Raw genomic sequence first — 26865 nt, forward strand, 5'->3', positions numbered from 1 at the left:
GAGGGAAATTTCATTCTTGAGGGAAAAATCCCAAACCCTGAGGGAAAAAATTATGACAGTGAGGGAAATCTCATTCTTGAGGGAAAAATCCCAAACCCTGAGGGAAAAATCCCAAACCCTGAGGGAAATCTCATTCTTGAGGGAAAAATCCCAAACCCTGAGGGAAAAATCCCAAACCCTGAGGGAAAAGTCCCAAATCCTAAGGGAAAATTCTAACCCTGAGGGGGAAATCCCAATCATGAGGGAAAAATCCAATCCTGAGGGGGAAATCCCAATCATGAGGGAAAAATTCCAACCCAGAGGGAAAAAAAGTCCCAAATCATGAGGAAAAATTAAAACCCTGACAGGAAAATCACGATCCTGACAGGAAAATCATGATCCTAAGGGGAAAATACATCCTTGAAGGAAAAAAACCTAAACCCTGAGGAAAAAATCCCAATCCTGAGGGAAATCCCATCCTTGAGAGAAAAATTCCCAAACCCTGAGGGGAAAAACCATGATCCTGAGGAAAATCCTATCCTTGAGGGAAAATATCCCAATCTCTAAGTAAAAATCCCAAGCCTGAGGGGGAAATCCCAGTCCTGAGAGAAAAATACCATCCTTGAAGGGAAAAATCCCAATCCCCGAAGGAAATCCCAAACTCTGAGGGGAATATCCCAAACCTTGTTGGGAAAATATCCCAACCCTGAGGGAAAATCTTGACCCTGGGGGGAAAAAATTCCATACCCTGACAGAAAAATCCCAATCATGAGGGAAAAACCCAATCCTGAGGGGGAAATCCGGACTCTGAGGGCAGAATCCCAATCCTGAGGGAAAAATTCCAGCCCTGAGGGAAAAAAATTCTGACTGTGAGGGAAATCCTAAACTCTGAGGGAAAAATCCCAACCCTGAGGGAAAAATCGAAATCCTGAGGGAAATCTCATTCTTAAGGGAAAAATCCCAAACCCTGAGGGAAAAAAATTCTGACTGTGAGGGAAATCCTAAACTCTGAGGGAAAAATCCCAACCCTGAGGGAAAAATCCAAATCCTGAGGGGGAAAATCCCAACCTTGAGGGAAAAAAATTCCAAACTCTGAGGGAAAAATCCCAAACCCTGAGGGAAAAATCCCAAACCCTGAGAGAAAAAAATTCTGACTGTGAGGGAAATCTCATTCTTGAGGGAAAAATCCCAAATCCTGAGGGGAAAATCCCAAACCCTGAGGGAAAAAATTCTGACAGTGAGGGAAATCTCATTCTTGAGAGAAAAATCCCAAACCCTGAGGGAAAAATCCCAAACCCTGAGGGAAAAATCCAAATCCTGAGGGAGAAAATCCCAAACCCTGAGGGAAAAATCCCAAACCCTGAGGGAAAAATCCAAATCCTGACGGGGAAAATCCCAACCTTGAGAGAAAAGTTCCAACCCTGAGGGAAAAATCCAAATCATGAGGGAAAAATCCCAAACCCCAAGGGAAAAATCCCAAACCCTGAGAGAAAAAAATTCTGACTGTGAGGGAAATCTCATTCCTGAGGGAAAAATCCCAAACCCTGAGGGAAAAATCCAAATCCTGAGGGGGAAAATCCCAACCTTGAGGGAAAAAAATTCCAAACCCTGAGGAAAAATTCCAACCATGAGGGAAGATCTGGGCCCTGAGGGTAAAATCCCAAGCCTTGTCTGGAAAATATCCCAAACCCTGAGGGAAAAATCCCAAACCCTGAGGGAAAAAAATTCTGACAGTGAGGGAAATCTCATTCTTGAGGGAAAAATCCAAAACCCTGAGGGAAAAATCCCAAACCCTGAGGGAAAAATCCAAATCTTGAAGGAAAAATCCAAATCCTGAGGGGGAAAATCCCAACCTTGAGGGAAAAAAATTCCAAACGCTGAGGGAAAAATCCCAACCCTGAGTGAAAAAAATTATGACTGTGAGGGAAATCTCATTCTTGAGGGAAAAATCCCAAACCCCGAGGGAAAAAAATTCTGACAGTGAGGGAAATCTCATTCTTGAGGGAAAAATCCCAAACCCTGAGGGAAAAATCCCAAACCCTGAGGGAAAAATCCAAAACCTTAAGGGAAAAATCCAAATCCTGAGGGAAATCTCATTCTTGAGGGCAAAATCCCAAACCCTGAGGGAAAAATCCCAACCTGAGGGAAAAATCCAAATCTTGAGGGGGAAAATCCCAACCTTGAGGGAAAAATCCCAAACCCTGAGGGAAAAATCCCAACCTGAGGGAAAAATCCAAATCCTGAGGGGGAAAATCCAAATCCTGAGGGAAAAAAATACCAAACCCCGAGGAAAAATTCCAACCATGAGGGAAGATCTTGGCCCTGAGGGTAAAATCCCAACCCTGAAGGAAATCCCATCCCACAGCTCTTTGCAGAAAGGTTCTCCCATCCCAAAAAAAAACCCCAAATGGTGGAAAATCTGGAATTTTTACCTCAGGAATGTCTCCATGGGAGGACAAGGAGCAGGTGAGTGTGTGTTCTCCTATGGAATATGGATATTGCTGCAGGAAACTGTGCATGGAACGTGCAGATTTGGGGCTGTCCAGTTGCAGGATGGCCTGAGGGAAAAAAAAAAAAATCTTGGTAATTCCTAAATTTATGGATAAAATGAGAATTCTTAAGCCTGCTGGAATGTTTTGCTTTTTCCCTGCTATTTTTTAGGTGTAAAAAGGGTTAAAAGTCACTTTAAAATGGCTCAATTTGGGTCCTAGAGGTGGAACTAAACTTGGGTTTTTTGGGATTTAAAAGATGTTTTTTCTGGATTTGGGGGATTTTTCACTTTCAAAATATTCACCAGGTTTTTGGGGTATTCTCCTTGGTTTTTTTAGGATTTGAAAAGTATTTCTTTGGGTTTTTGGGATTTTCCTGGTTTTTCTTGGGATTTAAAAGATACTTCCTTAGAATTTTAGGATTTAAAAAATATTTTCAATGAATTTGGGGATTTTAAGGGCATTTTCCTTGTTTGTTGGAGATTTAAAGGACATTGGCCTTGGATTTTATAGAATATTTCCATGGGTGTTTTCTTTTTGTTTTTGGGACTTGAAAAACATTTCCTTGGTTTTTCTGTGATTCAAAGGATATTTTCCTTGTTTTTCTTGGGATTTAGAAAAATTTTCTTATTTTTTTCCCTTATTTAAAGAACATTTCCTTGTTTTTTTTTGGGATCTAAACCCTAAAAAACCCCACACAAACCTCAGCAATTCTGCCATTTCCACTCTTTCCAATTCCCAAAAATTCCCAACCCCCTCATCCCCAAGTCCCCAAAATTCCCCCCAAAAATCCACTAAAACCTTCCCAAAAATTAAAAAAAAAAAGTCCTCCAGATCCACTAAAAACTCCCCAAAAATTTTTCAAAAATCCCCCCAAAATTATAAAAAATTCCCCAAAAATCATAAGAAATCCCAAAAAATCCACAAAAAAAATATTAAAAATCCCCCACATTTCCACAGAAACCCCCCAAAATTCAAAATAATTCTGAAATAATCCATTAAAATTCCCAAATAAATCCACCAAAAATCTCCCAAAAATTCCAAGAAGATCCCCAAAAATGTCAAAGGAAAAGACCAAAGGGAGGAAAGGGCAGAAAAGGAGGAAAAAGGGAAAGAAGGAAACGGGGAAAAGGGGGAAGGGGAAAAAGGGAAGGGGAAAAGGGGAAGTAAGGTGGGAAAGAGGAAACAGGGACAAAAAAAAGGAAAAATGGAAAGGATGAAGAAAGCAAGGGTGGAAAGGAAAAAATGGGAATATAGAGAAAAAATTTTTAAAAATCCTCCAAAATCCCAATAAATTAAAAAAAAAAAGTCCCAAAAAATCTCAAAAAATTATGGCATTTCCCCCCAAATTCCTCAAAACCATTTTCCCTTATTTTTTCCCTGCAAACTCAATTTTCCCTGAATCCCTTTGCCAAAAATCCCCCAAAATCCCCATTTTTGCCCAATTTTTCCCCTGTTTTACCTGGTTCCAGTAGCTGAGCACAGCACAGAGCTCCACCTTGCCAAGCACAACCTGGCACAAACCAGCTCCAGTCCCCAGTAACCCTCTGCCAAAAATCCCACAAAATTTCCCCAAAAATCCCCATTTTTCCCCCAATTTTTGCCCATTTTCCCCCATTGTTACCAGGTGTCAGTTGCTGAGCATGGTGCAGTGCTCCACCTTGCCTGCACACACCAGCTCCAACTTTTGAATTCCTCATCCAAAAATCCCCCAAAATTTCCCAAAAATCCCCATTTTCCCCCAGCAAACTTCAATTTTCCTCTGCTGTACCATTTCCCCAAAAAAACCCATTTTTCCCCCAGTTTTACCCAGCGTCGGTTGCTGAGCACAGCACAGAGCTCCACCTTGCACAACCCAGCACACACCAGCTCCAATTCCTGGAACCCCTCTGCCAAAAATCCCCCAAAATTTCCCCAAAAATCCCCCAAAATTTCCCCAAAATTCCACAAAAATCCCCCAAAATTTCCCCATTTTTGCCCATTTTCCCCAGTTTTACCCGGTGTCTGTTGCTGAGCACAGCACAGTGCTCCACCCTGCTGAAGCGCAGCCCTGTGCACACCAGCTCCAACTTTTGAATTCCTCATCCAAAAATCCCCCAAAATTCCCCAAAAATCCCCCAAAATTTCCCCAAAAAAACCCCACATTCCCCCAAATTTCCCCATTTTTATCCCATTTTTACCCGGTTCTGTTTGCTGAGCACAGCACAGAGCTCCACCTTGCCAAGCACAACCCGACACAAACCAGCTCCAACTCCTGAATTCCTCATCCAAAAATGCCCCAAAATTTCCCAAAAATCCCCCAAAATTTCCCAAAAATCCCCATTTTTCCCCAATTTTCCCCAATTTTTGCCCATTTTCCCCCATTGTTACCCGGTGTCTGTTGCTGAGCACGGCACAGAGCTCCACCTTGCCAAGCAGAACCTGGCACAAACCAGCTCCAATCCCTGGTAACCCTTTGCCAAAAATCCCCCAAAAATTCCCAAAAAACCCCATTTTCCCCCATTATTTCCCCTGCAAACCCCAATTTTCCTCTGCTGTACCATTTCCCCAAAAAACCCCATTTTCCCCCATTTTTCCCCATTGTTACCCGGTGCCTGTTGCTGAGCACAGCACAGAGCTCCACCTTGCCAAGCAGAACCTGGCACAAACCAGCTCCAATCCCTGGTAACCCTTTGCCAAAAATCCCCCAAAATTTCCCCATTTTCCCCCATTTTTATCCCATTGTTACCCGGGGTCTGTTGCTGAGCACAGCACAGTGCTCCATCTTGCACAACCCAGCACAGTCCAGCTCCAATTCCTGAATTCCTCATCCAAAAATCCCCCAAAATTTCCAAAAAATCCCCCCAAAAAATCCCATTTTCCCCAATTTTTCCCCATTTTCCCCCAAATTTCCCCATTTTTGCCCATTTCCCCCATTTTTACCCGGTGCCTGTTGCTGAGCACAGCACAGTGCTGCACCTTGCCAAGCACAACCCGACACAAACCAGCTCCAACTCCTGAATTCCTCATCCAAAAACCCCCAAAAATCCCCCAAAATTTCCCCATTTTTGCCCATTTTCCCCCAATTTTCCCCAATTTTTCCCCGTTTTACCCGGTTTCTGTTGCTGAGCACGGCGTAGTGCTCCACGCGGCCGAAGCGCAGCCCCGCACACACCAGTGCCAATCCCTGAATTCCTCATCCAAAAAATCCCCCAAAAATCCCCCAAAATTTCCCCATTTTCCCTCATTTTTCCCATTTTCCCCCATTTTTATCCCATTGTTACCCGGTGCCGGTTGCTGAGCACAGCACAGAGCTCCACCCTGCCGAAGCGCAGCCCCGCACACACCAGCTCCAATCCCTGAATTCCTCATTCAAAAACCCCCCAAAATTTCAAAAAAATCACCCAAAAATCCCCCAAAATTTCCCAAAAATCCCCCAAATTTCCCCATCTTCCCCCATTTCCCCATTGTTACCCTGTGTCTGTTGCTGAGCACAGCACAGAGCTCCACCTTGCCAAGCACAACTCGACACAAACCAGCTCCAACTCCTGAACTCCTCATCCAAAAATCCCCCAAAATTTCCCCATTTTCCCCCAAATTTCCCTATTTTCCCCCATTGTTACCCGGTGTCTGTTGCTGAGCACAGCACAGTGCTCCACGCGGCCAAAGCGCAGCCCCGCACACACCAGCTCCAGCTCCTGAATTCCTCATTCAAAAACCCCCCAAAATTTCCTAAAAATCCCCCAAATTTCCCCATTTTCCCCCATTTTCCCCCATTTCCCCACGTTACCCGGTGTCTGTTGCTGAGCACGGCGTAGTGCTCCACCTTGCCCAAGCACAGCCCTGTGCACGCCAGTGCCAATCCCTGAATTCCTCTGCCAAAAACCCCCCAAAATTTCCTAAAAATCACCCAAAAATCCCCTCAATTTTTTCCCATTTCCCCCATTTTTACCCGGTGTCTGTTGCTGAGCACAGCACAGAGCTCCACCTTGCACAACCCAGCACAGTCCAGCTCCAATTCCTGAATTCCTCATCCAAAAATCCCCCAAAATTCCCCAAAAACCCCCCAAAATTTCCCAAAATTCCCCAAAATGTCCCCATTTTCCCCCATTTTTCCCCAATTTTTCCCCATTGTTACCCGGTTTCTGTTGCTGAGCACGGCGTAGTGCTCGACGCGGCCGAAGCGCAGCCCCGCACACACCAGCTCCAGCTCCCGGTAGCCCTCGGCCGGGAGGTTCCCCAGGTGCACCAGCAGAGGGCGCAGCCGGGACGGGTCGGCCTGAGGGGAGAACAGGGGGGGAAAAAAGGGGAAAAAGGGAATAAAAAATAGGGGATAAATAGCAAAAAAAAAAAGGGGAAAATGGGGAAGAAAGGGAAAAAATGAGGGGGGGATAAAAGGGGAAAAAAGGGGAAAAAAGGGGAAAAAAGGGAAAAGAGAAAAAGGGGGGAGAAGGGAAAAAGCAGAAAAAGGGAAAAGGGGAAAAAAGGGAAAAAGGGACAAAAAGGGGGAAAAAAGGGGAAAAAAGCAAAAAGAAATGGAAAGAAAATGAAAGAAATAGAAAAAATGAGGGGGGAGAAAAAGGGAGAAAAGGGGGAGAAGGAGAAAAAGAGAAAAAGGGGGAAAAAGGGAATAAAAAGCAAAAAAAAAGGGAAAGAAAGGGAAAGAAATGGAAAAACAAGGGGGGAAAAAGGAGGAAAAGGGGGAGGAAGGGAAAAAGGGAAAAAAAGGGAAAAGGGAGAAAAAAGGGGGGAAAAGGGAATAAAAAGCAAGAAAAAAGGGAAAGAAATAGAAAAAACAAGAGGGGAAAGAAAGGGGAAAAAAGGGAAAAGAGAAAAAGGGGGGGCAAGGGAAAAAGGGGAAAAGGGAGAAAAAGGGGAATAAAAAGCAAAAAAAAGGGGGAAATGGGAAAAAGAGGGAAAGAAAGGGAAAAAATGAGGGGGGAAAAAAGAGGAAAGAGAAAAAGGGGGGAGCAGGGAATAAGGGGAAAAAGGGGGAAAAAAAGGGAATAAAAAGCAAGAAAAAAGGGAAAGAAAGGGAAAGAAATGGAAAAAACGAGGGGGGAAAAAAGGGGAAACAAGGGAGAAGGGGAAAAAGGGGGAAAGGGAGAAAAAGGGGGAAAAAGGGGAAAAAAAGCAAGAAAAAAAAGGGGGAAATGGGAAAGAAAGGGAAAGAAATGGAAAAAACAAGGGGGGAAAAAGAGAGGAAAAAAGGGAAAAGAGAAAAAGGGGGGAGAAAGGGAAAAAAGGGAAAATGGAAAAAGGGAGAAAAAAGGGGGAAAAGGGAATAAAAAGCAAGATAAAAGGGAAAGGGAAAGAAATAGAAAAAACAAGGGGGGAAAAAAGGGAATAAAGGGAAAAAAGAAAAAGGGGGAAGAGGGTAAAAAAGGGAAAAATGAAGGAGAAAGGAAAAGAAAGGGAAAAAGGAGAAAAGGGGAAAAAGGGAAAAAAGGGGGAAAGAGGGAAAAAGGGGGAAAAAACAAAAAAAAAGGGAGGGGAAGGGAAAAAAGCAAAAAAAAAGGAAAATAAAGGGAAGAAAAAAGGCAAAAAAGAAGGAGAAAAAAGGGGGAAGGGGGAAAAGGAGAAAACAGAACAAAGAGGGAAAAAGAGGGAAAAAAAGGGAATAAAATGAAGGGGGAAAGAGGAAAAGGGAAGGGGAAAAAGGGGAAAAAAGGGAAGAAAATAGGGAAAGAAAGGGGGAAGAAGGAGAAAAAAAGGAGGGAAAAATGGGGGAAAATGGGAAGAAAATAGGGAAAAAAGAGAAAAAAGGAAGGAGAAAAAAGGGGGAAGAGGGGGAAAGGGAGAAAAGGAGAAAATGGAACAAAGGGGGATAAAAAGGGGAAAAAAGGGAATAAAATGAAGGGGGAAAAGAGGAAAAAGGAAGGGGGAAAATGGGGGAAAATGGGAAGAAAATAGGGAAAAAAAGAGAAAAAAAAAGGAGATAAAAATGGAGATGAAGGAGAAAAAGGGAGGGAAAAAATGGGAAGAAAATAGGGAAAAAAGAGGAAAAAAAGGAGAAAAAAAGGGGGAAGAAGGAGAAAAAAAGGAGGGAAAAATGGGAAAAAAAGGGAAGAAAATAGGGAAAAAATGGGAAGAAAATTGGGAAGAAAATAGGGAAAAAAAGAGAAATAAAAAGGAGAAAAAAAAGCAGGGAAAAAATGGGAAGAAAACAGGGAAAAAAGAGAAAAAAAAAGGAGATAAAAAGGGGGAAGAAGGAGAAAAAAAGGAGGGAAAAATGGGGAAAATGCGAAGAAAATAGGGAAAAAATGGGGGGAAAACAGGGAAAAAATGGGAAAAAAGGGAAAGGATAAAAGAGAAAAAAAAGGAAAAAATGGGAATAAAGGGGCAAAAAAAGAAGAAGGAAAGGGGAAAGAATAGGGAAAGGGGGAAAATTGAAAAAATGGGAAAAATGAAGGGGAAAATGGGAGAAAATGGGGGAAAAATCAGGAAAGGGAGGGGAAAGAAGAAAAAGAAGGGAAAAAATTTGGGATAATGAAGAGAAAAAATTGGGAGAATAAAGAGAAAAATTTGGGAGAATGAGAAGAAAAATTTGTGATAATAAAGAGAAAAATTTGGGATAATGAAGAGAAAAAATTTGGGATAATGAAGGGAAAAATTGGGATAATGAAGGGAAAAATTTGGGAGAATGAGGAGAAAAATTTAGGATAATGAGGAGGAAAATTTGGGAGAATGAGGAGAAAAATTTGGGATAATGAAGGGAAAAATTGGGATAATGAGGACGAAAATTTGGGATAATGAAGAGAAAAATTTGGCATAATGAGGGGAAAAATTTGGGATAAAATGGGAAAACTGACCTTGGGATCAGACTCCTGGATGAGAGAGATGAAAACGGCTTCCTTTAGAGAGGAAAAAAAAGATTGGAGTTTAATTAATAATAATTGATAATTGAGCAATAATTAATCATCATTAAAGTGTTCATCATGTAAAATTATCCAGGGAAAAATCTCATTTTTTAAACTTCAGGAAGTGCTAAAAACTCAATTTAAATTCTATTTAAATACTGAAATCTTGCTTTTGAAGCAGAAAATTGGGAATTTTTTTCCCAGAGTTTTTCCCACAATTCCTGAAATTCCCGCAATCCTTAAATTCCCCAAATTCTCCAACTTCCCCCAATCTCACAAAACCCGAATTCCCCAAATTCCTAAAATCCCCACAATTTTTAAATTGTCTTAATTCCCAATTTCCCCCCAAACCCACAATTCCCAAAATCCCCAAATTGCTCAATTTCCCTCAATCCCAAAATTCCCTAAAATTCCCCAAATCCCCACAATTCCCAAAATCCCCAATTTCCCTCAATCCTGCAATTCTCACAGTTCCCACAATTCCCCCAAAATTCCCAAATTGCCTCAATCCCACAATCCCGAAAATTCCCACAATTCCCAAAATTCCTAAAATCCCCACAACCGCCCAAATTTCCAACTCCCTCAATTCCTACAATCCCCACAATTCCCCAATCCCAAAATTGCCCAACTTCCCTCAATCCCACAACCCCTAAAATTCCCAAATTCCCACAATTCCCAAAATTCCTAAAATCCCCACAATCGCCCAAATCTCCAACTCCCCCAATTCCCACAATCCCAACATTTCCCAACTTCCCCCAATCTCTCAATTCCCAAATTCCCCCAATTCCTAAATCCTCACACTTCCTCAATTCCCACATTCCCCAATTTCCCTCAATCCCACAATTCCCAAGTCTTCACCATTCCCACAATTCCCAAATTCCCCCAATCCCCACAATTCCCTAATTCCTCCAATTCCTAAATCCTCACACTTCCCCAATCCCCACAATTCCCAAATTCCCCCAATTCCCAAAATTCCTAAAATTCCTAAATCCTCACACTCCCCCAATCCCCACAATTCCCACATTCCACCAAACCCCACAATTCTTGCATTCCCCCAATTCCCACAATCCCCACAATTCCTAAATCCCCCAACTCCCTTAATTCCAAAAGTGCTCAATTTCCCTCAATTCCCCAATTCCTAATTTCAATCCCACAATTCCCAAGTCTTCATTCCCCCAATTCCCAAATTCCCCCCAATTCCCACAATTCCTAAATCCTCACATTCCCCCAATCCCCACAATTCCCACATTCCACCAATCCCCACAATTCTCGCATTCCCCCAATCCCCACAATTCCCAAATTCCCCCATTTCCCACAATTCCCAAATTCCTCCAATTCCTAAATCCTCACACTCCCCCAATCCCCAAAATTCTCACATTCCCCCAATTCCCAAATTTCCCCAATCCCCGCAATTCCCAAATTCCCCCAATTCCCACAATTCCTAAATCCTCACACTCCCCCAATCCCCACAATCCCCACAATTCCCAAATTCCCACAATTCCTAAATCCCCACAACTCCCTCAATTCCCCAATCCCCAAGTCTTCACCATTCCCTAAATTCCCAAATTCCCCCAATTCCCACATTCCCCCAATTCCCCCAATTCCTAAATCCTCACACTCCCCCAATTCCCACAATTCCCGCATTCCCCCAATTCCCACATTCCCCAAATTCCCCAGTTCCCACATCCCCCAACTCCCAAAATGCTCAACTTTCCTCAATTCCCAAAGTTCCCAAATTCCCACAATCCCCAATCCCCACAATCCGGCAAATTCCCGACTCACCCAGTCCTTACAATCCCCTCAATCCCACGCTTCCCACAATTCACTCAATCCCCAAACCCCCAATTTCTCCCAATCCCCACAATCCCCAGGATCCCTCCAGTTCCCAGAATTCCCAAATCCCAATTTCCCGGGCTCCCCACCTCGTCCTGCAGGCAGTGCACCCGCGGCTCGTGCCGGATCTCCAGCTGGTTCCCGCCCAGGCTCATCGGGAAGCTGCCGTAGAATTTCACCATGGACTCGGCGGCTCCGCGCGGCATCTCCAGGAACGCCTGGAAAATTCACACCCACGGCTCCCAAAAATCCCAAAATTCCCCCAAAGCTTCCCAACATTCCCAAGCTCGGTTTCCCGGTACCTTTTTGTGGGAGGAGAGCACCAGCAGGTCCCGCAGGCCCCCGAAGGGCTGGGCCAGGCTGGAGAGCTCGGCCGGGCTGCAGCCCCTGGCGGGCAGGTTGGACACCAGGAGCACGCAGAGCTGCTCGGGGTCGGCAGCGTCAGCCTGGGGGAGGGAATTCCTGATCCTGAGCCTGATCCCCATCCCAATCCTGACCCTGATCCTAATTCTGATCCTGATCCTGATCCCCAACCCTGATCCTGATCCCAATCCCAATCCCGGCAGGTTGGACACCAGCAGGACACAGCTCTGCTCAGGGTCAGCGTCCTCCTGGAGGGGGAAGGAATTCCTGATCCCGATCCTGATCCTGATCCCAATCCTGACCCTGATCCTAATCCTGATCCTGATCCCGATCCCAATCCCAATCCTGATCCTGATCCCAATCCCAATCCTGATCCTGATCCCAACTCTGATCCTCATCCTGATCCTGACCCTGATCCTGATCCCCATCCCAATCCTGATCCCCATCCCAATCCTGATCCTGATCCCAAAATCCCATCCCAACCCTGATCCCAATCCTGATCCTGATCCCCATCCTGATCCAAATGCTGATCCTGATCCCGATCCCAATCCCAATCCCAATCCTAACCCTGATCCTAATCCCAATCCCGATCCCCGCACGCAGCTCCGCTCGGGGTCATCGTCCTCCTGTGGGGTTGTGGAATTCCTGGACCCGATCCTGATCCCAGTCCTGATCCTGATCCCCATCCCAATCCCCGCACACAGCTCTGCTCAGGGTCAGCATCCTGTGGGGTCGTGGAATTCCTGATCCCAGTCCCAATCCTGATCTCAATCCCAATTCCCATCCTGATCCCAATCCCAATCCCGTCAGGTTGGACACCAGCAGGACACAGCACTCCTTGGGATCGTCATCCTCTTGTGGGGCCACAGAATTCCTGATCCCAATCCCGACCCTGATCCCAATCCTGATCCCAATCCCAATCCCAATCCCCACAGACAGCTCCACTCGGGGTCACCGTCCTGGGGGGTCACGGAATTCCTGATCCCGATCCTGATCCCGATCCCAGTCCTGATCCTGATCCCCATCCCAATTCCCATAAAATTCCCAAAAAATCCCACAATTCCCAAAACCCCACAATTCCCAAACCCCTAAAATTCCCAAAAAATCCCAAAATCCCCAAACCCCGCTGACCTTCCCGCCTGCATCCGTGGGTTCCTCGCTCAGCACAGCCTCTGGAAATGGGGGAAAAAGGAGCAGCTCAATCCTACAGAATTCCCAAATTTTAGCATCCCAAATTCCCCAAGGGATTTTTTTTGTCCCAACCCCACAAAAATCCCATAACAACCCCAAATAGAGAATTCCATGCATTTTCTGGAATTACCTGGGGCTGTCCCGGGGTCTCCTGGTCCTTCTGGATCCGGGGAAATTTTGGGATTATTTGGATTATTGGGATTATTTGGATTATTTGGATTTTCGGGATTTTTGGGATCCAATTCCGGACTTTCCTCAGCCACAACCCCGGAATCTTCCCCGGCCTCTTTTCCTATGGAAAAATGAAAAATCAGCACAGAATTCATTCCAATTTATTCCCCCTTTTTTTGCAATCCTATTAAATTTTTTTATAATTTTTCCCCATTTTCCCAAGGGGTTTTTTTCCCTTTTTTTTCCCAAATTTTTTTCTCTATTTTCCCAATATTTTTCCCATTTTCCCAAGGTTCTTTCCCACATTTTCCCCCATTTCTTCCCATTTTCCAAGGGATTTTTTCCATTTTTTTAAATTTTTCCCAATTTTTCCCCCAAGACTTTTCCCATTTTTTCTCAATTTTTCCCAATTTTTTTTCCATTTTTTCTCCATTTTTCTCAATTTTTCCCAATTTTTTTCCCATTTTTTTCTCAATTTTCCCCCATTTTTTCTCAATTTTTCCTCCCAAGATATTTCCCATTTTTCTCAATTTTTCCCAATTTTTCCCAATTTTTCCCCAATATTTTCTCCATTTTTTCTCAATTTTTCCCAATTTTTTTCCGTTTTTTCTCAATTTTTCCCAATTTTTTCTCAATTTTTCCCCAAGATTTTTCCCATTTTTTCTCAATTTTTGCCATTTTTTTCTCCCAAGATATTTCCCATTTTTCTCAATTTTTTACCCAATTTTTTTCCCATTTTTTCTCAATTTTTGCCATTTTTTTCTCCCAAGATTTTTCCCATTTTTCTCAATTTTTCCCAATTTTTTTCCCATTTTTCTCAATTTTTCCCAATTTTTCCCCAAGATTTTTCTCCATTTTTTCTCAATTTTTCCCAATTTTTGCCCCCAAGATTTTTCCCATTTTTTCCTCAATTTTTCCCAATTTTTTCCCTTTTTTTTTCCTCAATTTTTCCCCAATTTTTTTCCCATTTTTTCTCAATTTTACCCCAAGATTTTTTTCCCATTTTTTCTCAATTTTTCCCATTTTTTCCCCCTCACCTTCCACATTCGAGGTTTTCTTCACTTTCTTCTCCCCTACTGTTTTCTTCACTTTTTCCTTTTTCCCTACAAAAAAAAATCCCCAAAAAAAATTGGATTTGAGGGAAAAAATTTTATTTTTTCAGGGCAAAAAACCCCAAAATTTAAATGAAACCCAGGGCGATTTATGGGGAAAAATTTTGGATTTTTTGGGCTAAACCAAACCCAAAATTTAAATTATTCTGTAGAATTTTAGGGGCAAAAAAACCCCAAAATATAAATTAAATCCTCAATAATTAATTAAACTAATAATTCATTAATAATTAAACAAGCTCAGGAATGAAAGAAAATCAATTATTTAGCACCAGATAATTTCTTATTAAAAACCAACGAAATTAAAATGAACTAAGCCAAATTACTAATAACTAATTACTAATTAATTCTTAATTAATTAATGAAGATCAACCTCACCTGTCAGGATTTTGGTGCTCGGGACTTTCCTGGGAGGAGAAAAAAACCACCAAAAAAATCAATTTAATTAATAATTATTAATTATTAACCCCCCAATTAAAGGGCAAAATTGGAGCCCCTGGAGTTCTCGTTATTGTAATTAACATTAATTAATTAATGAGGGTCTTACTTGGTGCTGGTTGGGGTTTTTTTGGGGTTCAGAACTCGTTTTTTCACCGTTTTCTTCGCCTGGAAATGGGAAAAAATTGCGATTTATTATTAATCGATATAATTATTAATAATCGATACAATAATAGATATTAATTAGAAATGGGGTTCTGAATTTTAATTAGTTAATGCTTGTTAAGTAGTGATAAATTATTACTTATGGCTGCTGTTAATTGAAATTTCATTCAGATTTTATTAAGAAATAATAAATTTGCTGTATATAGATTTATATATTAAATATATAAAAAATATATATAAATATATAAATATATATAATATATATAAATATGTGAAAACATAAAAATATATAAATATATAAATATATATAATATATAAAAATATCTAAAAATATAAAATAAAAAATATATAATTATATATAATATATATAAATATGTAAAAATATAAATATAAAATATAAAAATATATAAATACATAAAAATATATTTATATATATAATATATATAAATATATAAAAATAAATAATATATATATTAAATAAATAGTGACCAATAATTAAGCATATTAATTAATTTTGACTAAATTAATTTAATTCTTACTTTATTAAAAATACATGTATGGAACAATTGATGCCTTAATAATAAGGTTAATAATAATTAATCCTTACCTGTAGCAATTAATATTAATTAATAGGTAATATTTATATAGTTAATATTAATAGTTAATATATAATAATAAATAGTTAATACTATTTTCATTATTAATAACTGATGTTACATTTAAATAAGATCCTTAATTCAAATTCATTCATGCTAATTAAGCAGTTATATTCCTATTCCCATTCCCGTTCCCATTCCCAATCCCATCCCCAATCCCGTTCCCGTTCCCATTCCCATTATTCCCGTTCCTACTCCCATCCCCGTTATTCCCGCCATTCCCGTTATCCCCATTCCCATTTCCCGTTATTCCCGTTATTCCCATTATTCCCGCTATTCCTGTTCCCATTATCCCCATTATTCCCGTTACTCCCGTTATCCCCGTTATTCCTGTTATTCCCATTCCCATTTCCCATTATTTCTGTTCTTCCTGTTCCCATTCCCATTATTCCCATTCCCATTCCCAATCCCATTCCCGTTCCCATTCCCATTCCTGTTCCCATTCCTGTTATTCCCGCTATCCCCATTATCCCTGTTATCCCCGTTATTCCCGCCATTCCTGTTATTCCCATTATCCCCATTATTCCCATTATTCCCGTTCCCATTATCCCCATTATTCCCATTATTCCCGTTCCCATTATCCCCGTTATTCCCATTATTCCTGTTATTCCCGTTATTCCTGTTATTCCCATCCCCATTCCCATTCCATTCCTGTTATTCCTGCCATTCCTGTTCCCATTCCCGTTATTCCCGTTATTCCAATTCCCATTCCCCCATTCCCGTTCCCATTCCCATTATCCCCGTTATTCCTGTTATCCCCGTTATTCCCATTCCAATTATCCCCATCCCCATTATCCCCGTTATTCCCATTCCCATTATCCCTGTTACTCCCGTTATTCCTGTTATTCCCATTATTGCCATAATTCCCGTTATTCCCATTCCTGTTATTCCCGTTATTCCCATTATTCCCGTTACTGCCATTATTCCCATTCCCATCCCGTTCCCATTCCCGTTATCCCCATTCCCATTATCCCCGTTACTCCCGTTATTCCCGTAATCCCCGTTCCCATTCCCATCCCCATCCCCTGTTCCTACTCCCTGTCCCCATTCCCATTCCCGTTCCTGTTCCCATTCCCATTCCCGTTATTCCCGTCATTCCCATTCCCATCCCCATTTCCGTTATTCCCATTATTCCTGTTATTCCCGTTATTCCCATCCCCATTCCCATCCCCGTTCCCATTCCATTCCCACTCCCATTATTCCCGCCATTCCTGTTCCCATTCCCGGTATTCCTGTTATTCCCATTATTCCCATTCCCATTCCCCATTCCCGTTCCCATTATCCCTGTTATTCCTGTTATTCCCATTCCCATTATCCCTGTTATTCTTGCCATTCCCATTATTGCCATTATTGCCATTATCCCCATTATTGCCACTATCCCCATTATTCCCGCTATTCCCATTCCCATTATTCCCATTATTCCCATTCCATCCCCGTTATCCCCGTTATTCCCATTATTCCCATTCCCCTTATTTCCGCTATTCCCATTCCCGTTCTCATTCCCATTATTCCCATTACTCCTATTACTCCCATTCTGTTCCCATCCCCGCCATTCCCGTTATCCCCATTATTCCCATTATTCCTGTTATCCCCGTTATTCCCATTCCCATTCCCGTTATCCCCATTATTCCCATTATTCCCGTTATCCCCGTTATTTCCATTCCCATTCCCGTTATCCCCATTATTCCCATTATTCCTGTTATCCCCGTTATTCCCGTTATTCCCAATCCCATTCCCGTTATCCCCGCCGTTGTTCCCCCACCTGTGCCCCCTCGGCCACGCTGGCCCTCAGTTGGTGGCCGTGCAGCAGCAGCGGCGCCGTCTCCCCACCGCGCACGGCCGCCAGCACCGCCTCCCTGCACTTCAGCTCCAGGTACGCCTGGGGGGACACACACAGAGCATGGAATTCCTGACATTCCCGAAATTCCCAACATTCCGGGGGCTGGGGGGCTCTGGGGTCACGGGGAGGGAATTGCAGGGGGATCCAAGGGGGAGGGAAAGGGAAAAAGGGAAAAGGAGGAAAGGGAAAAAGGAAAGAAGGGAAAGGGAAAAGGAGGGAAAGGGAAAAGGGAAAAGGGGAAAAAAGGGAAAGGAAAGGAGAGGAAAAAGGAAAACCAAAAGGAAAAAAGGGGGGATAAAAGAGGGGGAAAAGGGAAGGAGAGAAAGGGAAAATGGGATAAAAAGGAAAATAAAGGGAGAAACAAAGGGAATAAAGGAAAAAGGAGAAAGGAGAAAGGAGAAAGGGAAGGGAAGGGAAGGGAAGGGAAGGGAAGGGAAGGGAAGGGAAGGGAAGGGAAGGGAAGGGAAGGGAAGGGAAGGGAAGGGAAGGGAAGGGAAGGGAAGGGAAGGGAAGGGAAGGGAAGGGAAGGGAAGGGAAGGGAAGGGAAAAAGGAGGGAAAGGGAAAAGAGAAAAGGGGAAAAAGGGGAAGGAAAGGAGAGGAAAAAAGAGAAAAAAAAAGGAAAACCAAAAGGAAAAAAGGGGGGATAAAAGAGGGGGAAAAGGGAAGGAGAGAAAGGGAAAATGGGATAAAAAAGGAAAATAAAGGGAGAACAAAGGGAATAAAGGGAAGGGAAAAGGAAAGGAAATTTCAAGGAAAGGAAATTTCAAGGAAAGGAAATTTCAAGGAAAGGAAAGGAAATTTCAAGGAAAGGAAATTTCAAGGAAAGTTCAAGGAAAGGAAATTTCAAGGAAAGGAAAGGAAAGGAAATTTCAAGGAAAGGAAAGGAAATTTCAAGGAAAGGGAAAGGGAAAGGGAAAGGGAAAGGGGAAGGGGAAGGGGAAGGGGAAGGGGAAGGGAAGGGAAGGGAAGGGAAGGGAAGGGAAGGGAAGGGAAGGGAAGGGAAGGGAAGGGAAGGGAAGGAAAGGAAAGGAAAGGAAAGGAAAGGAAAGGAAAGGAAAGGAAAGGAAAGGAAAGGAAAGGAAAGGAAAGGAAAGGAAAGGAAAGGAAAGGAAATTCAGAGGAAAAGGGGAAAGGAAAAGGGAAAAAGGAGATTTAAAGAAGGGAGAAAGAGGAAAGGGAAGGGGGGAAAAAGAAGAGGAAAAAAGGAAAATAAAGGGAGAACAAAGGGAAATGAGGGAAGGGGGAACGGGAAAAATGGAAAGGGGGAAAATGGGAGAAAAATTGGGGGAAAAGGGAAAAGAGGGAAGGGGAATACGGAGAAAAAGGGAAAAAGGAGATTTAAAGAAGAGAGAAAAGGGAAAAAGGGAAGGGGAGAAAGGGAAAAGGAAAAGAAGGAAAAAGAAGGGAAGGAAGGAAGGAAGGAAGGAAGGAAGGAAGGAAGGAAGGAAGGAAGGAAGGAAGGAAGGAAGGAAGGAAGGAAGGAAGGAAAATAAATGGCAGAAAAAGGTGGCGGAAAGGGAAGAAAAAAGAGGAAAGAAAGGAGAAAACAGGAAGGAAAAAGAGAGAAAAAAGGGAATGGGAAGGAGGAAAAGAACAGGAAAAAAAAATAAAAAATAGGAGGAAAAAAGGGAAGGAAAGAAAAATCCCCCATTTATAAAACCCCAGAACTCCAAGCGGGAACCAGCTTGGGAACTGGGAGGGACTGGGAGGGAACTGGGATGGACTGGGATGGACTGGGGGGAACTGGGAGGGACTGGGATGGACTGGGGGGAACTGGGAGGGGATTGGGGTGACTGGGAGGGAACTGGGAGGAAACTGGGGGGCACTGGGGGAACTGGGGGGAACTGGGATGGACTGGGAGGAACTGGGGGGAACTGGGAAGGACTGGGGGGCACTGGGAGGGAACTGGGGGACACTGGGAGATACTGGGGGTGACTAGGAAAGGGTTAAAGGGGGATTTGGGGTTACTGGTTTATACTGGGAGGGATTGGGGGGCACTGGGATGGACTGGGGGGAACTGGGGAACACTGGGATGGACTGGGGGGAACTGGGATGGACTGGGAGGAACTGGGGGGAACTGGGATGGACTGGGGGGAACTGGGATGGACTGGGGGGAACTGGGGGGAACTGGGATGGACTGGGAGGGAACTGGGATGGACTGGGGGGAACTGGGGGGCACTGGGAGACACTGGGAGGGGACTGGGGTGACTGGGAAAGGGTTAATGGGGGATTTGGGGTTACTGGTTTATACTGGGAGGGGATTGGGGGGTACTGGGATGGACTGGGAGGAACTGGGGGAAACTGGGATGGACTGGGGGGAACTGGGATGGACTGGGAGGAAACTGGGGGGAACTGGGATGGACTGGGGGGAACTGGGATGGACAGGGGGGAACTGGGATGCACTGGGGGGAACTAGGATGGACTGGGAGGGAATGGGATGGACTGGGAGGAACTGGGATGGACTGGGGGGAACTGGGAGGAACTGGGATGGACTGGGAGGGCACTGGGATGGACTGGGATGGACTGGGAGGAACTGGGATGGACTGGGGGGAACTGGGATGGACTGGGGGGAACTGGGATGGATTGGGGGGCACTGGGATGGACTGGGGGGCACTGGGGGGAACTGGGATGGACTGGGAGATACTGGGGGGAACTGGGAGCGACTGGGATGGACTGGGAGGAACTGGGGGGAATTGGGATGGACTGGGGGGCACTGGGGGGAACTGGGTGGTGCTGGGAGACACTGGGAGATACTGGGGGGCACTGGGGGGTAACTGGGAGATACTGGGGGGGACTGGGATGGATTGGGGGGCACTGGGATGGACTGGGAGAACCCAGCAGGGGATGTTTGGGAATGTTTGGGAATTCCCATTCCCGTGTTTCTCGCTGACCTCGCGGCGGGAGCGCAGCACGATGAGGTCGCTGACCCTCCCGAAGGGCTGCACCAGCTCGCGGATCTCGTGCTCGGTGTAGCCCGAGGGCGGCAGCCCCGAGAGGCGCAGCACCGTGCCGCAGCTCAGAGCCTCCGCGCGCAGCAGCTGCAACGGGGAGAGAGGGCACAGAATGGCAGAGAGGTCACAAAAATTCCATGGGAAACACAGAGAGTTCCCAAAGATCCCAGGGAACAGCCAGGGAATTCCCAACAATCCCAGAGAATTCCCAAAAATCCCATGGAAAACACGGAGAGTTCCCAATGATCCCATGGAAAACACGGAGAGTTCCCAAAATTCCAGGGAAAACATGGAGTGTTCCCAAAAATCCCAGGGAATTCCCAAAATTCCATGGAAAACACGGAGAGTTCCCAAAAATCCCAGGGAATTCCCAAAATTCCATGGAAAACACAGAGAATTCCCAAAGATCCCAGACAGTTCCCAAAAATCCCATGGAAAACACAGAGTGTTCCCAAAAATCCCAGGGAACAGCCGGAGAATTCCCAACAATCCCAGAGAATTCCCAACAATCCCAGGGAACACCCAGAGAATTCCCAACAACCCCCCAAAACCCAGGAATTCCCAAACTCCAGGAATTGCCCCGAATTCCCAATAACACCTCAAATCCCAGGAATTCCCAAATACCCCACAAACCCCCCAAATTCCCAAACATCCCCCAAACCTCCCAAACTCCCCGAACCCCACAAATCCCCCAAACCCCACAAACCCCCCAAATTCCCAAATCCCCCCCAAATTCCCCAATACCCCCCAAACCCCAGGAATGCCCCAAACCTCCCAAACCCCACAAATCCCAGGAATTCCCAAATCCCCCCAAACCCCAAAAACCCCCAAACCCCCCAAATTCCCAAATCCCCCAAACCCCAAAAATCCCCCAAACCCCAAAAACCCCCAAACCCCCCCAATTACCAAATTCCCCCCAAACTCCCCAAACTCCCAAATCCCCCCCAAACCCCAGGAATGCCCCAAACCCCACAAATCCCCCAAACTCCCCAAATCCCCCCAATCCCCAAAAACCCCCAAACCCCCCAAATCCCCAAATACCCCCCAAACTCCATTAATGTCCCAAACCCCCAAAACCCCCAAACACCCCAAATTCTCAAATAAATCCCAAATTCCCAAATACCCCCCCAAACTCCCCGAACCCCCCAAATTCCCAAATACCCCTCAAACACCCCAAAGTACCAAATTCCCCCCAAACCCCCCAAATTCCCAAATACCCCCCAAATTCCCAAATCCCCCCAAACCCCCCAAATTCCCAAATACCCCCCAAATTCCCAGCCCCCCCCAAACCCCCCAAACCCCCCAAATTCCCAAATCTCCCCCAAACCCCCCAAATTCCCCAAACCCCACAAATTCCCAAATAACCCCCAAACCCCAGGAATGCCCCAAACCCCCACAAACCCCACAAATTCCCAAATACCCCCAAACCCCCAAAATTCCCCAAACCCCCCAAATACCCCCCAAACCCCAAGAATGCCCCAAACCCCAAAACCCCCAAATTCCCAAACATCCCCCAAATCTCCCAAACTCCCCAAACCCCCCAAATTCCCAAAAGCCCCCAAACCCCCAAATCCCCCCCAAACCCCAGGAATGCCCCAAACCCCACAAATCCCAGAAATTCCCAAATTCCCCTCAAACACCACAAACTCCCAAACCCCCAAACCTCCCAAACCCCCCAAATTCCCAAATACCCCCAAACCCCCCAAATCCCCAAATTCCCCCCAAACCCCCCAAATTCCCAAATGCCCCCAAATCCCCCAAACCCCCCAAATTCCCAAATACCCCACAAACCCCAGGAATTCTCAAGAAGCCACAACCCCCAGGAATGCCCCAAACCCCCAAAACCCCCCAAACCCCAAAAACCCCCAAACTCCCTGAACCCCACAAATTCCCAAATCCCCCCCAAATTCCCAAATCCCAGGAATTTCCAAATCCCCCCAAACTCCCCAAACCCCCAAACCCCCCAAACCCCCCTGCCGCACCCACCCTGTTGCCGGGCTGACTCTTCCCCGTCTCCTCCTCCTCCTCCTCCTCCTCCTCCTCCTGGTGCTCCTTTTTGGGGGTGCCCTCGGGGGCTGCCCCGTCCTTGCGGGGTTTGGGGGTGCCCGCTTTGGGGGTGCCCCGGGAGCCTTTCCTGGGCACCCCGTGGGCTTTGGGGTCGTGCAGGGATCGGTGCCGCTGGAACTCGGCCAGGAAACTGGGACCGAGCGTGCGCATCACGGCCTCCAGCGCCGCGCGCCGGGCTGGGGGAAAAATGGGGATAATGGGAATTTGGGGGGAAATAATGGGGTTTTTTGGGGAATAATGGGATTTTTTTGGGGAATTTTAGGGAAAAAAATTGGGGATTTTTGGGGGAAATAATGGGGATTTTTGGGGGGGAAAACGGGTTTTTGTGTGTGTGTGTGTGTGCGCTCAGTGTGTGTGTGTGCTCAGTGTGTGTGCCCGCTGTGCCTGCTGTGCCCACCTTCGGAGGAGCGGCTGGGCTGGCTGTGGGCACACCCTGAACCCCGTTAGTTCCCATCCTGCCCTGGTGTGTCCCCGCTGTGCCCCCCATGTGTGTCTGCCTGCTGTGTGTGTGCCCACTGTGTCCCTGCTGTGCCCACCTTCGAAGGAGCGGCTGGCTCTGGCGCCGCGGGCACACCCTGAACCCTGTTAACCCCCGCTGTGCCCTTGCCATGCCCACCTTCGGAGGAGCGGCTGGCTCTGCCGCTGTGGGCACACCCTGAGCCCCGTTAACCCCTGGTGTGTGTGTGCCCGGTGTGCCCACCTTCGGAGGAGTGGCTGGCTCTGGTGCCGCGGGCACACCCTGAACCCTGTTAACCCCCGGTGTGTGTATGCCCGGTGTGTGTGTGCCCGCTGTGCCCACCTTCGGAGGAGTGGCTGGCTCTGGCGCCGCGGGCACACCCTGACCCCTGTTAACCCCCTGTGTGTGTGCCTGGTGTGTGTGTGCCCGCTGTGCCCCCGCTGTGCCCACCTTCGGAGGAGCGGCTGGCCCTGGCGCCGCGGGTGCACCCTGAGCCCTGTTAACCCCCGCTGTGCCCGGTGTGTGCCCACCTTTGGAGGAGCGGCTGGGCCAGCTGTGGGCACACCCTGAACCCCATTAACCCCCGATGTGTGTATGCCCGCTGTGCCCACTCCGTGCCCACCTTCGGAGGAGCGGCTGGCCCTGGCGCCGCGGGCGCGCTCGGCGCTGCGGGAGCGGCTGCGGCGGGGCCGGGGGCTGGCGCGGGCCAGGCTGCGCGGGCGGGAGCGGGAGCGGGAGCGGGAGCGGGGCCGCGGGAGGCGCCGCCCGCCGGGGCTGCGGGAGCGCGGCCGCCGGAGCCGCCCGGGGCTGCGCGAGCGGGAGCGGCGGCGCCGCGAGGAGGAGGAGGAGCAGGAGGAGCCGGGCGGGAGCGGCGGCGGCGGCCGAGAGCGGCGGCGGGACGGGCTGGGCGGGGACAGCGAGCGGCGGCGCGGGGTGCGGTTCTCCTTGCGCTCGGCGCCATGCCTGCGGGAGAGATGGGAGTGATGGGATTGGGGAATGGGGATACGGGGATTTGGGACTGGGGAATTTGGGATATGGGGATTTGGGATTGGGGAATGGGGATATGGGGATTTGGGACTGGGGTAAGGGGTTATGGGGTTGGGGAAAGGGGGATTTGGGGAATGGGGTTATGGGATTGGGGAAAAGGGATTTGGGGATTGGGGAATGGGGTTGGGGATATGGGGGATTTGGGGGAAAGGGATTTGGGGAAAGGGTTAAGGGGTTGGGGATATGGGATTGGGGAAAGCGGGATTTGGGGTTGGGGAAAGGGGTTATGGGTTTGGGGATATGGGGGGTTTGGGGAAAGGGGTTATGGGATTGGGGAAAGGGGGATTTGGGGAAAAGGGATTTGGGGAAAGGGGATTTGGGGAAAAGGGATTTGGGGAATGGGGTTATGGGATTGGGGAATGGGGTTACGGGATTGGGGAATGGGGGATTGGGGAAAGGGGGATTTGGGATTGGGGATATGGGGATTGGGGACATGGGGATATGGGGATATGGGGGATTGGGGAAAGGAGGATTTGGGATTGGGAAAAGGGTTATGGGATTGGGGATATGGGGTTATGGGATTGGGGATTGGGGAAAGGGGTTATGGGGCTGAGGATATGGAGTTGTGGGATTGGGGAAAGGGGGATTGGGGAAAAGGGATTTGGGGAAAGGGGTTATGGGATTGGGGATATGGGGTTACGGGATTGGGGATTTGGGGTTGTGGGATTGGGGAAAGGGGATTTGGGGATATGGGGATTTGGGGATATGGGGGATTTGGGGATATGGGGATTTGGGATTGGGGATTTGGGGAAAGGGGGATTGGGGAATGGGGTTTGTGGGATTGGGGATATGGGGGATTTGGGATTGGGGATATGGGGATTGGGAAAATGGAGATTTGGGAAAATGGGGGAAGTGAGAAAAACCCAGAAAAACACTGGACAAATCCGGACTGAACTAGAGAAACTGGGGAAAAAAAACCTGATTAAAAACTGGGAAAAAACTCCCCAGATAGATTTGGGGAAAGGGAGGAAATGAGGAAAGGGGGATTTGGGAAAAGGGGGAATTGAAATTTGTGCTTTATAAAATATTACAATGAAAACGTGACCTCGTGCAGAGGGGCTGAGGAGTGCAAATCAGGGAAAAGAAATAAATCAAATTAATTAATTAATTAATGAGTAATTAAGAGAAAGAATGGAAAACACAGGTACCTGCTGGAGGAGTGAGCCTCAGGATTCCACTCGGGATATCTGCCAATGGCAAAGGGAAAATGCATTCCAATGGATCCCAATGGATCCCAATGGATCCCACACTGCATTCCCAATGGATCCCAATGGATCCCAAACTGCATTCCCAATGGATCCCAAATGGATTCCCAATGGATCCCACACTGCATTCCCAATTGATCCCAATGGACCCCGCGGTGCATTCCCAAATGGATCCCACAGTGGATTCCAAATTGATTCCCGATAGATCCCAAAGTGCATTCCCAATGGATCCCAATGGATCCCACACTGCATTCCCAATGGATCCCAAATGCATTCCCAACTGATCCCAAATGGATCCCACACTGCATTCCCAAGGGATTTTCAGTGACTTCTCAGTGGATCCCCGAAAGATCCCCAGGGGACCCCCAAGTGATTCCCAGTGGATCCCCAATGTATCCCAAATGGATCCACTGTGGGACACATTGGGAATCATGGAATGCTGGATTCCTAATGGATCGCACTGTGGATTTCCAATGGATTCCACAGTGCATTCCCAAAGGATTCCAAATGGATTCTCCAGTGGATCTCAAAAATTTCCCCAACAGATCCCCAGTGGAATCCCAAATTGATTCCCAGTGGATTCAAAAAAGATCCCCAGTGGATCCCCCGGTGGATCCCAAATGGATTCCGCAGTGATTCCCAACATGCTCCCAACGGATCCCAAACTGATCCCACCGTGGATTCCAAATTGATTCCCAATGGGTCCCACATGGATTCAACAGTGCATTCCAAACGGATCCCCAGTGGATCCCCCGTGAATTCCCAATGGACTCCCAACAGATTCTTGGGAGATCCCCAGTGAATCCCAAATGGATCCCACCGGTGCAATCCCAGTGGATCTCCAATTGGTTCCCAACTGATTCCCAGTGGATTCCCAATGGATCCCAAATGGATTCCTCTGTGGATTCCCAATGGATCCCCAGCAAATCCCCAATTGATTCCCAGTGCATTCCCGATGGATCATCAGTGGATTCCAAATGGATCCCAAATGGATTCCACAGTGGGTTCCAAACTGCTTCCCAGTTGGTCCCAAAGTGGATTCCCCATGGAACCCAAATGGATTCAGCAGTGGATTCCCAATGGATCCCCAGTGGATCCCGAGCGAATTCCCAGTGGATTCCCAATGGACTCCCAACAATCCCCAGTGAATCCCAAATGGATCCCCCAGTGCAATCCCAGTGGATCTCCAACTGATTCCCAATTGATTCCCAGTGGATTCCCTGTGTGTCCCAAATGGATCCCACAGCAGATTCCTGATGGATCCCACAGTGGACTCCCAAGGAATTCCCAGTGGATCTCAAAAAGATCGCCAGTTGATCCCAAATGGATTGCAGAGGGGATTCCCAATGGATCCCAAAGTAGATTCCAAATGGATTGACATGGGTTCCACAGTGCATTCCCAATGGATCCCTGGCAGATCCCCAATTGTTTCCCACTTGATTCCCCAGTGGATCTCCCATTGATTCCCACTGGGTTTCCAAATTATTCCCAATGGATCCTCAAATTATTACCAATGGATCCCTGGCAGATCCCCACTGGATCCCCATCAGATTCCCAACGGATCCCTGGCAGGTCCCAGTTGATTCCCACTGGGTGTCCAAATTATCCCCAATGGATCCCCAATTGATTCCCACTGGGTTTCCAATTGATTCCCAGTGGATCCCTGGCAGACCCCAGTTGATTCCCAATGGATCCCCCCCTCAAATTCCCAATGGGCCCCCAGCAGATTCCCATTGATCCCCCCTCAGATTCCCAGTGGATCCCCATCAAATTCCCAGTGGATCCCCATCCGACTCCCAGTGGATCCCCATCAGATTCCCAACAGATCCCTGGCAGATCCCAGCTGATTCCCACTGGGTTTCCAAATTATTCCCAACTGATCCCCAACTGATCCCCACTGGGTTTCCAATTGATTCCCAATGGATCCCTGGCAGCCCCCAGTTAATCCCCAATGGATCCCCCTCAGATTCCCACTGGATCCCCATCAAATTCCCAGTGGTTCCCCACCAGATTCCCGTGGACCCCCTCAGATTCCCACTGGATCCCCGTCAATTTACCACTGGA

The 26865-nt window shown here is 46.7% G+C and overlaps 1 protein-coding gene across 12 annotated transcripts in view; it reads right to left on the reverse strand.

Annotated features, from left to right (window-relative positions):
* The window catches only part of ZNF638 (zinc finger protein 638), a 62601-nt gene that overhangs the window by 11265 nt on the left and 24471 nt on the right, over positions 1 to 26865 (reverse strand). For 11 of the 12 annotated variants that reach the window (XM_074540667.1, XM_074540665.1, XM_074540661.1 and 8 more), the window contains exons 4-18: positions 24745 to 24783; positions 23172 to 23512; positions 22012 to 22268; positions 19966 to 20112; positions 16996 to 17112; positions 14522 to 14580; positions 14353 to 14381; positions 13903 to 13968; positions 12825 to 12986; positions 12635 to 12675; positions 11443 to 11586; positions 11230 to 11358; positions 9260 to 9301; positions 6586 to 6726; positions 2412 to 2537 (exon numbers count right to left, since the gene is read on the reverse strand). In XM_074540667.1, coding sequence (XP_074396768.1) covers positions 2412 to 2537; positions 6586 to 6726; positions 9260 to 9301; positions 11230 to 11358; positions 11443 to 11586; positions 12635 to 12675; positions 12825 to 12986; positions 13903 to 13968; positions 14353 to 14381; positions 14522 to 14580; positions 16996 to 17112; positions 19966 to 20112; positions 22012 to 22268; positions 23172 to 23512; positions 24745 to 24783 — 1840 coding nt within the window. Of the gene's footprint in view, positions 1 to 2411; positions 2538 to 6237; positions 6274 to 6585; positions 6727 to 9259; positions 9302 to 11229; positions 11359 to 11442; positions 11587 to 12634; positions 12676 to 12824; positions 12987 to 13902; positions 13969 to 14352; positions 14382 to 14521; positions 14581 to 16995; positions 17113 to 19965; positions 20113 to 22011; positions 22269 to 23171; positions 23513 to 24744; positions 24784 to 26865 lie in introns of all 12 variants that reach the window. The other variant, XM_074540660.1, reaches the window with a different exon arrangement.

Source organism: Zonotrichia albicollis, chromosome 5 (assembly GCF_047830755.1).
Source record: "Zonotrichia albicollis isolate bZonAlb1 chromosome 5, bZonAlb1.hap1, whole genome shotgun sequence".
In the NCBI taxonomy this organism is placed as follows: domain Eukaryota; kingdom Metazoa; phylum Chordata; class Aves; order Passeriformes; family Passerellidae; genus Zonotrichia; species Zonotrichia albicollis.